Raw genomic sequence first — 17,325 nt, 5'->3', positions numbered from 1 at the left:
AAGGGACAGGTTGGGTTGAGAGGGATGAAGGAGACTGATGGAAGGAGTTATATTGATCAAGATGCATTGTACTTATAAACTGATTTGTTAAATGGTAATTCCTTTGTACAGCTACTTAATTATAACAAAATATTATTTTAAAAGGTCAAAAACTAAATGAATTGGGCTGGGAAGGTAGCTCAGTGGTAGAGCGCTTGCCTTGCATGCCTGAGGCCCTGGGTTTGATTCCTCAGCACCACATAAGCAAAAAGAAAAAAGTCAGAAGTGGTGCTGTGGCTCAAGTGGTAGAGCGCTAGCCTTGAGCTGAAGAGCTGAGGGACAGTGCCCAGGCCCAGAGTTCAGGCCCTATGACCGGACCCCCCCCCCCCAAAAAAAAAAAAACCTAAATGAATCCTTTCCTTCATAGAATGAACACTGAAGTAATGTAGACACTGAGGTGGTTGTAGTCCTTGAATTATCCCAGAATTAAGAACTTTATCCTGGCCAAGTGCATTGGCTCATGCCTGTGATCCTAGATAGTTACACAGCAGATGGAGATAGGATTGTGGTTCAAGGCTATCTAGGCAAAAAATGTTAGTAGGACTCCATCTTAAACAATGTCAGGTATGGTGGCAAATGCAATCTCAGTGATGGGGGAGTCATAGGGATCACAACCCAAAGTCAAACCAAGCAAAAAGTGCATGATCCTATTTGCAAACTAAACCAAAAAGAGGCAGGGACATGACTTAAGTGGTAGAGTGTTTGCCTAGCAAGTGCATGACCCTAAGTTCAAACCTAAACACTACCCAAAAATAGTGTTATCCCAAAGCACTAAGTTTATTTCTCTTTTTAGACAGGGTTCCTTCCAATGTGCTTGTAAGAAAGATTGTTATATCCATATATGTGCTCCTGCAAAAATGGTTCAATACATATAATTACCTCAGCACCGATACCAAAATTTAGGATTAATTTAAATTCCCCAGAAGTCAGGATGATCGAAAGATATGAGCTTTTATTCTCCCATTCCCCAAGAAAGAGATAGTTATCCAAGAATGGAAGAAGCCTTGGAATGGATCAAGTATCTAATTAAAACACAATGCAACAAAAACAATGGTGAATAACTTCACAAAATGTTTGATAAGATGACTAGAATATCTGAGAAATCCAGAAGTGGTTTAGGAATAAAAAGGCATTAATCACCACTCTTGTTTTCAGTGGCCTGCTCTAAAAAAGAATCTCTCATTCTTCCTTTCCCTCTCCCTTTCTCCTTTTCTCCTTTCCCCCACCTTCTTACTCCCCCTTCTGTTTCGTTTTTTGCTTGAATTCAGAGCCTTGTACTCATTCAGCTTTCTTGCTCCCACTTGATATCCTTAATATTTGAGCCATGCCTCCAGCCTGGCTTTTTTGCTAGTTATTTTGGAGAGTGAGTCTTGTAGACTTTCTTGCCCAGGCTGGCTTCAAACAAGAGATCCTCCAGATCTTAGCCTCCAGAGTATGTAGGATTACAGGAGTGAACCACCAATGCCTGGCTAGGACTATGATATCTTTCATTGTAAGCTAACCAACAGTTACCTTTGCACAATTCTCACAGAAAAGGAGAGGCTGCTAGAGCTTCAGAATAATCCACTGTTATACCACTCTGGTACAGGGAGTGCCACCTCTTCCAACAGCAAATGCAGCTTAGATTCTATGGACTTGGCCACTCTGTGCATCCCCATGTTCAAGATTGTGGCTCTGACAAAACTGTGTACTCCCATGCTTAAAACATGAAAGCCACTACTGCTTCAGGTAGCCTTGCCTCAGTCCCTGGACTCTCAATAACTGACTTGTGGGTCCTTTCTCTAAACACTTGAACCACAACCATAGTGAAATAGTTCATTTCCAAAGTGAATGTACAAATAAAAAATTAATGTACCTTTTCTTTGCCAGTCATGGGGCTTGAACTCTGTGCTTGGGTACTGTCCTTAAGCTCCTACACTCTCCTTTAGTCAGTTTGATCTTGGATGTATATATGTAGCTCTGTTTTTTTTCCTGGTACTGGGGCTTGAACTCAAGGCCTGGATAGTCCCCTAAGCTTTTTTTGCTCAAGGCTGCCTTTCTACCACTTGAGCCAGAGCTCTACTTCCAGCCTTTTTGAATAATTTATTGGATGTAAGAGTCTCATGGATTTGCCTGCCTAGGCTAGCTTCAAAACCATGAATAGCTAGGATTACAGGCATGATCCACCAGTGCCCATGTTCTTTTTTGTTTATATGTTTTAGGTCTAATTTCCACATATGAGAGAAAACACTTTTATCTCTCCAAGCCTGTATTACTTCACTCATTATCTTTTTTGTGTCCATTTCAGAACCTGGCTTTATGGTTGCACCATGTGTCTTCTCATGCTTCATACAACAGGCCAGTCTGTACCATGGGTCTTGGAACCAAGGTTTCTCTTTCTGTGTGCTCATATTCCATAGGCTAGGTCCACTAGGCCCAAAAACTATTATGTATCTGGATGTGTCAAAATTCTGCATTTTAGCTATTCAACTGTTCTGACACACATACCATTACCCACATAGTAGCAGGCACTCATGAACCTTGGCAACTTGCCTTATACCCTCTAGTCATGGTCCTTCCTTCTATATGTACATATTTTTATTCCAGACCCTGCTCTATGCCTAATGCCTCTGTTTCAGTGGCATACCTTCCAACCAGACATGGCACAAGAGAAAGACCTCAGTCACAATAGCCTTAGTGAGAGAAAGAAACCAGGGGGAGTACTCTGGCAGCTTGTACAATTTACTATTTTTTGTAAACATCTTTGGCTGTTAAAAATATGTAGACTCTGCCAAGTTGACCTCTGCTAGTAAAAATTCATGAAGAGTAACCTGGAAGCATAACTACTTTGATCCTTGCAACAAGAGCCCTCCTATTCACTAGCAAGGGAAAGTGTTTCCCAATGAAATTATCCTATACAGTGTGGAAAAATGACTTATGTGTTAAATACATAGACAACAATGCATGGCAAAAAGATTCATAAAATGTCAAGGTGCTTGGTGCCTGTGGCTCACACCCATAATCTTAGCTACTCAGGAGGCTGAGATCTGAAGATCAAACTTCAAAAGCAACCCAGGCAGAAAAGTGGGAGAGCCTCTTAGCTCCAATTAACCTGCAACAAACCATAAATGGAGGTGTGGTTCAACTGGTATAGTGCCAGTATTAAGCAAAAAAGCTAAGGAACAGAGCTCAGGTCCTGAGTTCAAGCCCTAGGACCAGCACACACAAAAAAGTCAAAGTAACATAGCATGCACTTTCCCCAAACCAGCTCTAGAACTGGCCCATGCATGCATGTACATGCACATGCACACACACAACCATGGTTTCTATTTGTTTAACCCTCTTAAATCATGTCACTTACTGTTTTTTAAAGTGGAATAAAGAAGAAGTAAGTGCAAGTGGAATTGGTAAGAAGTATATCACATTGTATTTCCAATTCTACAAATATTTGTTGGGTGTCTTTAGCATTGAAGACACTTACTAGATGACACTCCCCTTAATCTCCTTGACTAACAAGTATTTTGAGAAGAGATTAGCACCTAGTTAATCCTAATGCATGCCAAACTGTAGTTGACAAGCCCTATAATGAAAGTCTGGACTAAATACAAACAAAACCACAGAAAAATGAGATGAATTTCTACTTCTGTGGGAAAAAAGATGTCTAGGAACTCCCTGTAACGAATAAGCAAGTAAAATTTAGACCTTGAAAGATAAAATAGCCAGGCGACGGTGGCTCACGCCTGTAATCCTAGCTACTCAGGAGTCTGAGATCTGAGGATCCCGGTTCAAAGCCAGCATGGGCAGGAGAAACCGTGAGACTCTTATCTCCAATAAACCACTAGAAAACCGGAAGTGGCGCTGTAGCTCAAGTGGTAGAGCGCTCACCTTGAGCTGAAGAGCTCAGGGACAGCGCCCAGGCCCAGAGTTCAAGCCCCACAAGTGCCAAAAAAAAAAAAGATAAAATAAAGTTTGTGTGTGCCAAAAAAAAAGATAAAATAAAGTTTGTGTGTGGTGTGGATTATAGGAAAAATAAGGGGTAGAGAGCTCTAGGAGACAAAGCAATAGGCACAACAAAGTACAGGGTGGTTAGCTTCTGAATAGATTTTTAAGCTATTTTTGTGCTGGTCTTCCTAGGGATTGAACTCAGGGTCTGAGTAGTATCCCCGAACTTTTTCAAGGCTGACACTTATCATTTGAGCCACATTTCCACTTCTGGCTTTTTGTAGGTTAATAGGTAAGTGTCTTAAAGATTTTTCGGCCTGAGCTGGCTTCAAACCTATGACCCTCAGATCTCAACCTCCTGAAGAGCTAGGATTATAAGCGTGAATCACTGGTGTCCAGGCATTTTTTTAAAGTTTTTTTTTTTTATCCCTAACCAACATTATAATCTAGGATATAGATCTTTGGGGGAAAAGTCTGTGATTAACATTTAGATCAAAGACATACAGCTGTCTACAGTTAACCTGAATATGTAGTATGTTCCTATACAAAGGAAGTCTTATTGCTCTTTGGATTGAGACAATGTACATATGAAAGATAATGCTACCTATACCTCTTGCAGAGACTCATAACCTTTTCCACAGGGCAAATAGGAAACTGGGTATTCTGCCTTCGTAGGTTTCACAGATTCCAACAAGTTTACTCAGGAAACCTTATATACTATTCTAATCTCACTACTTAAAGACTGTAACTATGGAAAGGAACTTTACAATTTTTTAATACCAAAACACTTAAGATTACACCTTCTGCATATCTTGGTTGAAGAAAGACCCATGACTAAAAATTATTTTGAATTCAGGAAATTTGAAAAGAACCTGTATTATATAAATTACATCAGTTTTCAGGCTTTAGAAAATAATTTTTATTCCATAGGAGTTATTCAGGCTTCAAGTACTGACAATCCCAAGGATATGCAGATCTCATTCTATAACCTCGAATTAGTTAGCTGAATGGGTTTCTACTGTTTGTCTGACTTTCAGAAATCTAGAAAGGTAAAATCATCAGGTTCATTTGATTTGATCGTCTCTGTGATGTGTAATTAGTGTTGCTCCTGATTTTATCTTTATTTGCCTTTTTTCTCTCTAACATAATTTATATTTTTCAACGTTAGCTAGTAGAAATACCTTTGGAAATTTAGGTGGCATATAAATTATTTACACTATTTCTATGGGAAAACCAAATCTTTGTTTAAATGAAGCTTTGGCACTATTGAAACCATCTTGAATCTCAAAGATCTAGAAAAATGTTTTTAGTTTCAAGATTTACTGAATAAAATCAATCAGATGAGTCATGTACTTTTTGTTATACTAGCTTATCCATGCCCCAACTTAAGGAAATGTTCAACATACTCATACTTTGATAATGTACTTTCATTAATCACCTATAAAACATCTTGTAAAAAAATTTTATTTCCTCAATTTCAGACTCACTCTTAGGCTTCATTTGTCTTTTAGTTTCCATGTTATCAATACTACATTCTCCCAAATGGAGGAAGATCTCACCACTGACTTGAATTCTATTTTCTGGTTGTTCTTGAGGCCTTAGTCACAGGAACTTGATGTTTGATAAAAGCCTTATATAAAAACTTTATATAAACAAGGATCTTTGGAGACTTGAATAATAGAAATGTTTGTATTAAGTTGGGCGCTGGTGGCTCACGCCTGTAATCCTAGCTACTCAGGAGGCTGAGATCTGAGGATCGCGGTTCAAAGCCAGCCCGGGCAGGAAAGACCGTGAGACTCCTATCTCCAATAAACCACCAGAAAACCGGAAGTGGCGCTGTAGCTCAAGTGGTAGAGCGCTCGTCTTGAGCTGAAGAGCTGAGGGACAGCACCCAGGCCCAGAGTTCAAGCCCCACCACCGGACCAAAAAAAAAAAAAGAAATGTTTGTATTAAACAAAAGACTATAGCAATGGAAGCTCACTAGTAGTAACTGAAATTTCTTATCAGCCATATCAATGCAATTTGGACATGGTTTTTTTTTTTTTTGGTCAGGGTTCTGAACTGTGAGATATCAGCCAGAACTGGCAAATTGGATGGAAATCTTGTCCTATTCAGGAGTAGTGAAGTTGCAGTTCCTCATATAGGGCCTGGGAAATTATTTACCTGGTAGGACAGACACATGTTTCTTGTAGCCTGCCTACAGTCCACCTACTTATATTGATAATTTTGTATACCCAAATGGACCTCAGCAGAAAAAAAGTTTCCCCATCTTTCTCTATGTAACATTGGATTTGTTTGCTCATCCTCTGATTCCTCTTAGGAGGTCACTATTCATAAGGTTTTAATAGGTTGTTTATCCCACAGAAGTAAATTTGTTTTTTTATTGCATGTCAGGGGCTTCACCATATCCAGGAGTTCAAATAGATGAGGACTTCTGCCATCAGCTTAAGCAGGGAACAAGAATGAGATCACCTGAGTATTCCACTGCTGAAATGTAAGTTTTCCTTCAAGTCAGGGGTTACCAGAGTAAAGTAATTTGGGATGAAAGGAACAAAGTAAGCATCACAGATTGTAGACCACAAATACATTAATGTATTTCTTTTGCTTCCTTAAAGCATATCATCATAATTTTAAAATAGCCTACTAAATGGAAGATTAATATTTCATAGGTATGTTCACAAAGACTATTTCTCTAAATATTACATGTAACCAGGGCACTGTCAAGGGCCTTTTAAGTCACAGGCTACTGAGTAAATAGCCTGTATTGTGCCAATCTGGTGCTAAGTTCTTGGAATCTCTGATTTTGTTTAATGAATAAATTTGCATGATGTGAGGAGGTACTAAAAAGAGATTGGAAGTGCCATCACCACACCAAAATGTGCAAATAAAAGATTTTCAATTAGTTTGTTGGATAGTAATTTGAACATGAATTGGCATCTACAAGTTGGTTGATGGTTTACTAGTCATAACTTTTAGAAAATACCAATTATTGCCCAGTGCTGGTGGCACATGCCTATAATCCTAGCTACTGAGGAGGCTGAGATCTGAGGATCACAGTTCAAAGCCAGCCTGGGCAGGAATGTCCCTGAGACTCTTATCTTCAATCAACAACAGAAAACCAAAAGTGGCACTGTAGCTCAAGTGGTAGAGCAATAGCCTAGAGCTGAAGAGTGCAGGAACAATGCCCAAGCCCAGAGTTCAAGCCCCATAACCAACAACAACAAAAAAACGATAGGAAAATAGCAACTTTTATTCCAATGTTGGTACTAAAGTATCTTAAAAGAGTGGAATTTGACGCTATTTCCTCAAGGATGTGTAATGGTATTTATTTGTAGACCAAATTCTGTGAGCTTCTAGGTCATAGAAAGACCTCAAAAGCCCAAGAGTATCCAAAGCAACAGTTTCACTGTTTACACCATTTTTGTACTTTCAAAGTGTTAGGTGACAGAATTAATTGCTTGGTCTCATTGCATCAGGGTTTTATGAACATCTGAGGTTACAAGTAGCTTGAGTATGACTTACATTTAAGAATATGAAGCTGAAGCAACTGTGAATGATGAGGATGTTGGTAATTAGTGGGAATGGACCACAAAGACTTTTCAGAAACTTGACTATAAGACCACAAACAGAGAATGTAACTTAGATTCATCGTGAAGCGTGACCTGAGGTATCATCCATATGAAGTTTGAGGATTCATGTGCTAACGTTTGCCTATAATCCTAGCTATGCTGGAGGTACAGATGAGGGAATTGTGGTTAGAGATGTGTCTGGGCTAAAAGAATAGCTACATAGGAGGTAAAGGTAGAAATATGCAGTTTCAGGCTGGCTTGGGGAAAAGCACAAGGCTATCTCTGAGAAATAAACTAAATCAAAAAGGACAAGGTATATGGCTCACATGGTAGAGCACTTGCCTAGCCAACACAAGGTTCTAAATGCAATCATCAATATTGAAAAGAAAAAGAAAAGTTAGGGAACCAGTGAGAAGTATACTAGCTTTGTATTTTTCCAACCTATAGCTACCAGACTATGCTTGACTGCTGGCACAGTGAATGCACTTTGAGGCCTAACTTCTCTGATCTGGTCAAGCGGCTTGGAGATCTCCTTCAAGCCAATGTTCAGCAGGTATGTATTACTTCCTTCATTCTCTTTTTCACTGTGATTTTTCATGTTATACACTAAAACAGTTAGAGAATTACGAAGGTGGATCTTGCTTATATTCATACCTGAGGGAGCTAATATTTTAGTCTGTGGGAGAGTAAGATAAGCAAATTAATATGATTAGATAAGTTAAATAGGACAGAGAAGAAAATAACACTTAGGTGCTGGTGGCTCATGCCTATAATCCTAGCTATTCAGGAGGCTGACATCTGAGGATTATGGTTCTAAGCCATCCCTGGCAGGAAAGTTCATGAGATTCTTATCTCCAGTTAACCACCTGAAAACTGGAAGTGGGTCTGTGGCTCAGAGTGGTAGAGAGGTAGCTATGAGCAAAAATGCTCATGGACAGTTCACAGGCCCTGAGTTCAAGCCCTATGACTGACAAAAATTAAATGATAACACTTTTAGAGGATACATGTGATTAGAGACCTTAACAAAAATATTTACTGAACATCTTGGAACAGCAGAACGTGACTGTTATATCCAGTTACTCAGCAGGCTGGGGTAGGAAGATCGTTTGAGTTCATGAGTTCTAGACCAACCAGGGACACTATCTCCAAAGAAAATATGCAAAAATGATACCTAATAATAAGCCCATCTAAGGAAGTGATAGTCTTCTACAATGCAAATTACAAAACACAGGGCTAGGAAGGTGGCTCAGTGGTAGAGTGCTTGCCTCTCATGCATGAGGCCCTGGGTTCTATTCCTCAGCACCACATAAGCAGAAAAAGCCGGAAGTGGCGCTGTGGCTCAAGTGGTAGAGCACTAGCCTTGAGCTGAAGACCTGAGGGTCAGCACCCAGGCCCAGAGTTCAGGCGCCACGACCAACAACAACAAAAGGTTACAAAACACAGAAAAAAAAATCAAAGAAGACATTAACAAATTGAAAAAGTTTTCATGTTCATGGATCAGTAAAATTCATACTATCCTACCAAGCTACAAATTGAATGAAATACCTATCAAAAAAAACAAAGACACTCTTTGTAGTACTAGCCAAAAAACTCCTAAAGTTTGCATGGTAGCACAAAACAGCCTAAATTGCCAAAGTAGTCCTATAGAAAAAGAAAAAAATCTGGAAGCATCATGACTGAGTTCTAAACATACTACAGAGCCATAGTAAACAATATGCATGATATTGGCACAAAAACAAATATACTGACAAATGGAATAGAACAGAGAACTCAGAAATCAGCCTGCACATGTGTAAAAAACATGCTTTTTGAAAAAGGTGACAAAAACACAATGGAGAAAGGAGAGCCCTCTTCAACACACGATATTTAGAACCCTAGGTATACATATGCAAAAAACTGAAACTTGATCCCAGACTCTCAACTCTGTAGAAAAATATACTCAAAATGTATCAAAACCTTAAGACATGAAAATCTGAAAGTACTAGAAGAAAATAGGTGAGACACTTGGTGATAGTTACAAGTAACATTTTTAGAAAAGATTCCACTTATTTTTCTTCATCATTAAGAGTGTACAACATGAATTTTATGTATAAAACATTCTTTTTAAAGGAAAATTCCTACCCTAGAGTTCCCTAAATCCTCTGGAGTGTCTTTCACTTAAATTTTTTTATTAAAGGAAAAAACCTTTTCCTCATGTTTTAAAATGCTTTTAAATTAAGTATATTTATCAAATATATCAAAAAATAGTTAATCTAATAATCCATGCACATTTGGCTTATTAATTTTATTGTCACTCCTCCATTACTCCCTCTCTCATCTTTCCCTTTTTCCTTTCCTTTTACTTTTTTAGAGGACTCCTCTATTTTCATAATCTTGTTTTGTTTTTGTTTTTCCCCTTAAGCTACAAAAATGAAAGAAAATGTGATATCAGTTTTCATAAGAGTGGCTGATTTCTCTTAACACGATCTGCATTTCCATCCATTTTTCATTAAATGGTAATTTCATTCTTCTTAATGGCTACGTAAAATCTTCATTGTGTCTGTATCGCAATTTCATTATTTCTTCCTCTCCATTGCAGGCCACCTAAGCTGATAGAATAGATAATTGAAGGTATTATCCCAATAAACAAGGACATACTATATATCTATAGTAATATGACTTTGATTATCTTGAATATGTACACAGAAGTGGTGTAATTGGCTAATATGGGAATTCTTTTTTTTTTTTAAAGAAACTCGATGAATATTTCCATCACATATACACTGATTTATATTCCACCATCAGTGAATAAAGCTCATTCTCCTACACTCACATTCTTACTTGCGTTTGTAGTTGCTGGGGTTAGGTGAAATCTCAATGCAGTTCTGATTTTCATTTTTCTCATGACTAAGGATGTTGAACATTTTTTTTTTTATAGACTAATTTTCTTTTTTTTTTTGTCGGTCTTGTGGCTTGAACTCTGGGCTTGGGCCCTGTCCCTGCACTCTTCAGTTCAAGGCTAGCGCTCTACTGCTTGAGCCACAGCGCCACTTCTGGTTTTCTAGTGGTTTATTGAAGATAAGAGTCTCAGGGTCTTTCCTGCCCGGGCTGGCTTTGAACCGCGATCCTCAGATCTCAGCCTCCTGAGTAGCTAGGATTATAGGTGTGGGCCACCGGTGCCCGGGGAACATTTTTTTAAATTTATTTATTTTTTTTGTTGTGAAAATACCATACAGAGGGGTTACAATTACATGAGCAAGGTAATGAGTACATCTCTTATCAAGCATTGTTGCTTCCTCCTTTGTTTCTCCTTCCCATCCCTTCCCATCCTCCCTCCCCCGCAAGTTGTAAAGTTCATTTTTCGACATAACGACTTATACATCTCATTGTTGCAATGGGTCCACCTGTATCCCTATTTAAACAATTTGTTTTTTCCCTTCCTCTCCCCAAATTATACTAATATCAAATACAGTGAAAGCAGAGGTTATACCGTAGGGGAGGTATATACAAAGCAACAAAGAAATCATTTTATAAATCTGGCAAACATATTTTGATGTACTTATTGGCCATTTGTACTTCATTGTTTGAAAAATGTAGATTGACTTAACTTGTACATTTGTGTATTGGCTAGTTTATTCCTTAGGTGTTTAATTTTTGAGTCCTTTACATGTTCTGTATATAAATAAGTAAGAGGGTTATTTGGCAAATTTTCTTCCATTCTGTTGACCTCTTCACTCTGTTGATTCTTTCTATTGCTATACAGAAGCTTTTCAATTTCAGTCTCATCTATCTATTCTTGTTATTATTTCCTGGGCTGTTGTAGTCCTTTAAAAAGCCATTGCCTATGTTTATATTTGAAGTACTAGACCTGTATTTTCCCTCTACTTTCAAAATTTTAGGTCTTCAATTGAGGTCATTAATCCATTCTGAGTTGATTTTTTTGTAGAGGTTGAAATAGAGACCTCCTGTCAGCCTTTATATGTGAAGATTCCATTTTCCCTGTACTTTTTCTAAGGCATATTTTGGTATTTTGTCAAGAATGAGATAGCAATACCTACTTACGCTATTTTGGAATTTATATTTTATCCCATTTGTCTGTCTTTATGATATTCTTTTTATTACTATGCCTCTGTAGTATAGTTAGAAATATGTTTGCGCTAAGTCTAGTGTTACTGTTTTGCTCAGTATTGCTTTGATTATTTAGGATCATCTGTATTTCTATGTAAATTTTAGGACTTTTTTCTATTTTTTGAAAGATGTCATTAGAATTTTGATGGGCTTTCATTGAATTTATATATTAAGTTTGGTAGTGTATGTGCACTCTAACAATGTTTATTATACTGGTTCATGAACATTGGACTAATGTCTTCTAATATTTCTTCAGTTCTTTACAACTTCCATTGTACAGGTCTTTAATATATTTGGTTATGCTTCTGCCTAGGAATGTGTGTGTGTGTGTGTGCATGTGCATGTGTGTCTATTTGACTTAATTTTCAATGAATGTGATATTACTGTATAGAAAATATACTACTTTTGTATGTTATTTATTGTGTATCCTTCTACCTTACTGAAAATGTTTATCAGATCTAAGAGTCTTCAAGTGTAGTATTTAGGATCATATAATCTGAAAACATGGATAGTTTGCATTCTTCCTTTCTCATTTGTATTCTTTTATTTTTTTCTTTTGTTTTATTGCTCTGGCCAAGAATTCATGCACTAGGTTAAATAAGAGTGGTGACACTGGGCACTAGAGGCTTATACCTGTAATCCTAGCTACTCAGGTGGCTGAGATCTGAGGATCGCAGTTTGAAGCCAGCTGGGGTAGGAAAGTCCATGAAACTCTTATCTCCAATAAATGACTCAGAAAATGTCAGAAGTAGCACTGTGGCTGGAGTGGTAGAACACTAGCCTTGAGTGCAATGAAGCTTAGGGACACTGGCCAGTCCATGAGTTCAAGCCCCAGGACCAGCAAAAAATAAATAAATAAAAATTAAAAAACAAGAATGGTGAAAGTGAACAATCTTATTTCATTCTTGGTTTTAAAGGAAAGCATTTTCACTACTTTTTCACCATTCAGTATAATATTGACTATAGGGTTGTCATATATACCTTTATTATGTTGAGGTATGAACTCTACATTCTTAGTCCCTTTGGAAAATTTATCATGAGAGGATATTGTATTTTAAAAGGAAGTTTTGCTTATATTGATACTTGTCCTTAGTTCTGTTTATATGCTATATTACATTTATCTGTTTGTATATGCTGAACCATCAGTGCATTCAAGGAATAAAACTAAACTGAGGTTTGGGTGTTGGTGGCTCATGCCTGTAATCCTAGCTACTCAGGAGGTTGAGATTTGAAGATTAAGGTTTGAAGTCAGCCTAGGCAGAGAAATCTGACTCATATCTCTAGTTAATTATCAGAAAAGCTGGAAGTATATATATGGCTCCAGTGGTAGAGTGCCAGCCTGAAGTGAAAAAGTAAAGTATGTGCTTTTATTTTGCTTAATATATGTTTTTGCCTTTCCCTTCTACTTCTCTTTTGTCTTTTCTGTTTATTTCTATATTTATTTAGTCAATGCTATACCATAAGTCTTTTACATTCTCTTTATACTCTTTTAGTTTGATTTTCTTTATTGTTTTCTGAATGTTGCTAGTTTGACCATTTTCTTCTTAAGCCCTGATACATTGTCTTCTACTTTATCAAGTTTCCCAGGAAAAGTTTCCACTGGGGTTTTTATTTGATTCATTGAGCTTTTATTTTCTAAATTTTCATTTTGACTTTTTATTTTTTAAATAAAAAAAGCTCTTGTTTCCATTTCTTAGAGTTCATTTGATAAGCCTCATTTCATCAGGATTTCTAGCTATTTCTTTTGTTCCAAGTTCATATCCTATATTCTTTTTTCATTCAGCTGTTTATTCTTCTTTAATTCAATCAGGTATTAATTTGTGTTCTTTTTAAAATTTTATTAGTCACTCATAATCATTTTTGTACTTCTTTGGGATTGCATAGACTTTCCTACCATTAGAATCCATTGTTGTGGAATTATTGGCTTTTGGAAAAGTCATATTACCTTGGTTTTAAAAAATATTTCTTTTGTTATTGCATTGGGATGTCTGCCTCCAGGAGAAAGTTGTTGGGCTGTAACATCCCATTTTTTTTCTGCTGAGTCTACAATGTTTAAGCAGGACTGGATAGTGGCAAGGTTGAAGAGTAATTTTTTTATCACAGGACTAGAACTGGATTGGATATAGCTCAACAGCCACTCATTCACTCAACATGCTTAAGACCAAGCCTGATCTCCAGGGCTACTCACAATGGAGAAAACATTCTGCAGATACAACGATCATTGTTAGTTACCAACTTTGGAAACACAGTAATACCTAATTTAAATAAGAGGTATAATTCTAATTTATCTCTGAGAGGAAGGTATTAGTTACACAAGGTTGTGAATACCAACAGGCAGAGATCACTTCAGTCAATTAAAAAAAGCTCCCACAATAATTCTCTTGAATCAGAAACAGGCCATAAAATGATCTATACAAACAGAAAACGAAGGAAAAAATAAATGGGGAAAATTTTGGAGCTCAGGTCCAGGTGAAGGCATACCTCTAGTTGAAGGTAAGAAAGGTCTTAAAAGAAGAAATAGATTTGACATGACTGACCCTTACCTTTAAGTCATTTTGTCTAGGAACTTATATTCATTACCAGGGATATCTGAGATCCCCTGAAACATCAGAATGGTAAAGAACAAAATGGGAATACTGAAAAAATAAATAAATAAAATAAAACAGTCACATTTGAAAAAAAAAAAAACAAACAAAAAACAAAATGGGAATACTGTAAGGAGAATAACAGCCCAGAGGCTTCATTCATCTAAGAAGTTCAGATTTCAAAAACAAGAATTTATCAATCTGTAGTCAAGCAAAACATTAAAAAGTCATAGCGACTAATCCCTTCATCTACTAATGAAGTTTTCTCTCAAATTCACTCTTTACTTTTCTTTCTAAATCAAAAATGGCAAGAGTTAAGCCCTGTGTATCTCAAAACAAACCAAGTAGTGTTGAACCACAATTCCATTGCCATCCCCGAACAAATTGTGTTGTTGAAAATATGAGATGAAGTAACTTGATGAAGGAACTTTTAAATCTTCAACTAGTTATTAAAGAATAGTGGGCAAGGGCTGGGATTTAGCTCAGAGGCATAAGCGCTTGCCTAGCAAGTGTAACGTCCTGGGTTCGATCCCCAGTACCAGAAAAGAAAAGACAAAAAAAATACAGTTAAAAAAAAAAAAGAATAGTGGGCAAGGTAATGAGTAAAGGAACTGGTGTTTTTGTTTTGTGATATTCTAATCTGGGTATTTACAAAAGCCACCTACTTCTAGAAGGTAAATTAGTCTGTTTATTCATGTACTTACAAGCTCCTAATATTGCTTAATAAATACTAATACACAAGTTCATTTCATGGAGACAGGGAGTAATTTTTGAAAGTATTTCAGTAATTAGATACAAGAGTATCCACTAAAGTTTGGTACCTAAAGAACATTGGGTAAGTCACTTCTTCAGTTCTTTTGGGTTTTAGCTTCCTCACCTGGCAACATGTACAATGAAGATGTTGGAATGATTTCCAGTCTTGGAATTACCTTTCTCTTATACCTCAGCAATAAAATTCAAACCAAATCTTCAATTTCCGTTTTAGTTATAACAGGCAATATAGAAGACAGGCATGTTTCTTAAACTTAGGGCTGTGACTAGAGAGTGTATAGGAAAGTAGGTTTAAAATAGTTCAGGTTGCACAGTATAGATTTGTGGAAAATCTCGACTTCAAATGACAGTGGTCAAGAATGGCAATAAATAGTGCTTAAGATAGATTTTTTTGAGTCAGATCGGGACCTAGCACTTATTCTGTTAACGTTGGCAAATTACTTAATTTTCTTACTTACTTTACTTAATTACTTAATTACGTTTTTTCTCTATGCCCCAACCTGCCCATCTGTAAAATGGAGCTACTAATAGAATCTTATTTCATAATTCATGATGGATATACTACATAAAATATGTAAAGTATTAATTTTTATTACTTGGCACAAGGTAAGTGGTGCTTGTTATTATTTGTTTTGAACATATTTGAATTTTTACTTTGGATAATATTTTCTACATACTACCAGAGGTGGATTATATAATCAGACAACCCAAGGGGTAGTATATAACAGGAAAACCATGGGTAATATACCACAACATGGTCAGAGCTGTTATGTTCCAAAGAGTTGTCCTCTTTTGTGGTTTGGACATGAACTGTTCCCCAGAAATGCTCATGTGTCAAAGGCTTAGTTCTCAGCTGATAGTGTCATGGAGTGGTGATTGAATCATGAAAGTTCTAACTTTATTAATAAGGTTAATCCATCAGTGAGTTCATACTGAGTGAATTAGTAGAATGTGGGTTCTGATTAGATGAAAGAGGTCACTGGAATCATGCCTTTGAGGGATATATCGTATATCTCCCACTTTCCTCTCTCTCTGCCTCATGTTTCCTATGGAGTGAACCATGTTGTTTTATTAATTCTCCCCATCTTGATGTTTCAGCTCTGCCTCAAGTACATGGCAATAGATCATGGACTAAAACTGAAACCATGAACTGAAATAAATCCTTCTTCCCTTAAGTTGCTTATCTCAGGCATTTTGTCATAGCAATAGAAAACTAAATACTGCATTCATTTATCTTTTGGAGAATTGTTTAAGAGGAAAGATGGTAGAGGAAATAGAAATGTAAAAGGGAAAAATCCTTTTTGTAATGGATGATGAATCCGCCATAATTTTTAAAGCAGACTTACTATTTACCCTTTCAAACACAAAGAAGTGGTTCAGAGCCAAATTATTATTAGAGATTGAAGTAAGTGCAGAAATAGAGCAAACATATTTTTTTCTTTGTGCCACTACTGAAGCTTGAATATAAGGCCTTATATTTTTTTTCCCTTTGGCTTTTTCACTCAAGGATGGCGCTCTACCACTTGAGCAGACCTCACCCCACTTTTGGCTTTTTGGTAGCTTATTGGAGATTAGAGTCTCATGGACTTTCCTGCCCAGTCTGGTTTCGAACCATGATCTTCTGATCTCAGCTTCCTGAGTAACTAGGATTAAATTCACGAGATACCAGTGCCAGGCACTACAGCAAGCTTTTTTAACTGCCCAATAAAACACAGAAATTCTTCTTGTAGTCAAATGAAGCAAGAAAGAGACTCACAAATCTCATGTTTTCCTTTGAGATTGATTGTCATTTTTGTTTATCATGCAGGATGGCAAAGACTATATACCCCTCAGCGTCACTGATGCAGTTGCTAACTTTACTGTACTGGACCCCGTGCAAACAACCTTGAAAAATGATATCATTCTGGAAGACAGGTGAGATCCAGTAGTTTCTGTGGCATGGCTTTGGGATGTTGATTTGACAAACTTGATAGGCATACTTGTCTAAAATTGGTAGTTATTTCAATAGAGATATCACCTGAATAAAAATCTTACTGAGAAAAATGTTAGAGCTATATGAATGTCATGAATCTAGACTATTGCTGATATAAATTTGTTTAGAAGATGGGCTTATGTGTGTAATCAAGTGGAATTGTTAACATTTCCCTGGATTAAACTTAACCCCAAACTACAGGAATCCCCAAGAGGGAGAATATACTTTCACATGAAAACATGTTCCAAAAAGGGGAAATATGAGAAGGCTATCCTGACTCTCTTTAAATAATCACTTCTTCTCTCCCTTACTGGAAAGAAGGAAGTATTAAGTCTGGCTCTTTCAGAATGTCTTCCACTTG

At 37.0% G+C, this 17,325-nt stretch overlaps 1 protein-coding gene across 3 annotated transcripts in view; it reads left to right on the top strand.

Moving 5' to 3' along the window:
- LOC122096363 (vascular endothelial growth factor receptor kdr-like) overlaps positions 1–17,325 on the top strand; it is a 179,940-nt gene that overhangs the window by 146,719 nt on the left and 15,896 nt on the right. For all 3 annotated transcript variants that reach the window (XM_042666894.1, XM_042666892.1, XM_042666893.1), the window contains exons 26-28: positions 6,355–6,454; positions 7,977–8,082; positions 16,800–16,906. In XM_042666894.1, coding sequence (XP_042522828.1) covers positions 6,355–6,454; positions 7,977–8,082; positions 16,800–16,906 — 313 coding nt within the window. The remainder of the gene's footprint in view (positions 1–6,354; positions 6,455–7,976; positions 8,083–16,799; positions 16,907–17,325) is intronic.

Source organism: Dipodomys spectabilis, unplaced genomic scaffold (genome assembly GCF_019054845.1).
Source record: "Dipodomys spectabilis isolate Male_0828 unplaced genomic scaffold, ASM1905484v1 ptg000370l, whole genome shotgun sequence".
Classification (NCBI taxonomy): domain Eukaryota; kingdom Metazoa; phylum Chordata; class Mammalia; order Rodentia; family Heteromyidae; genus Dipodomys; species Dipodomys spectabilis.
Note: the sequence above shows the minus strand (reverse complement) of the source record. Positions and strands in the feature narration are given on the sequence as shown.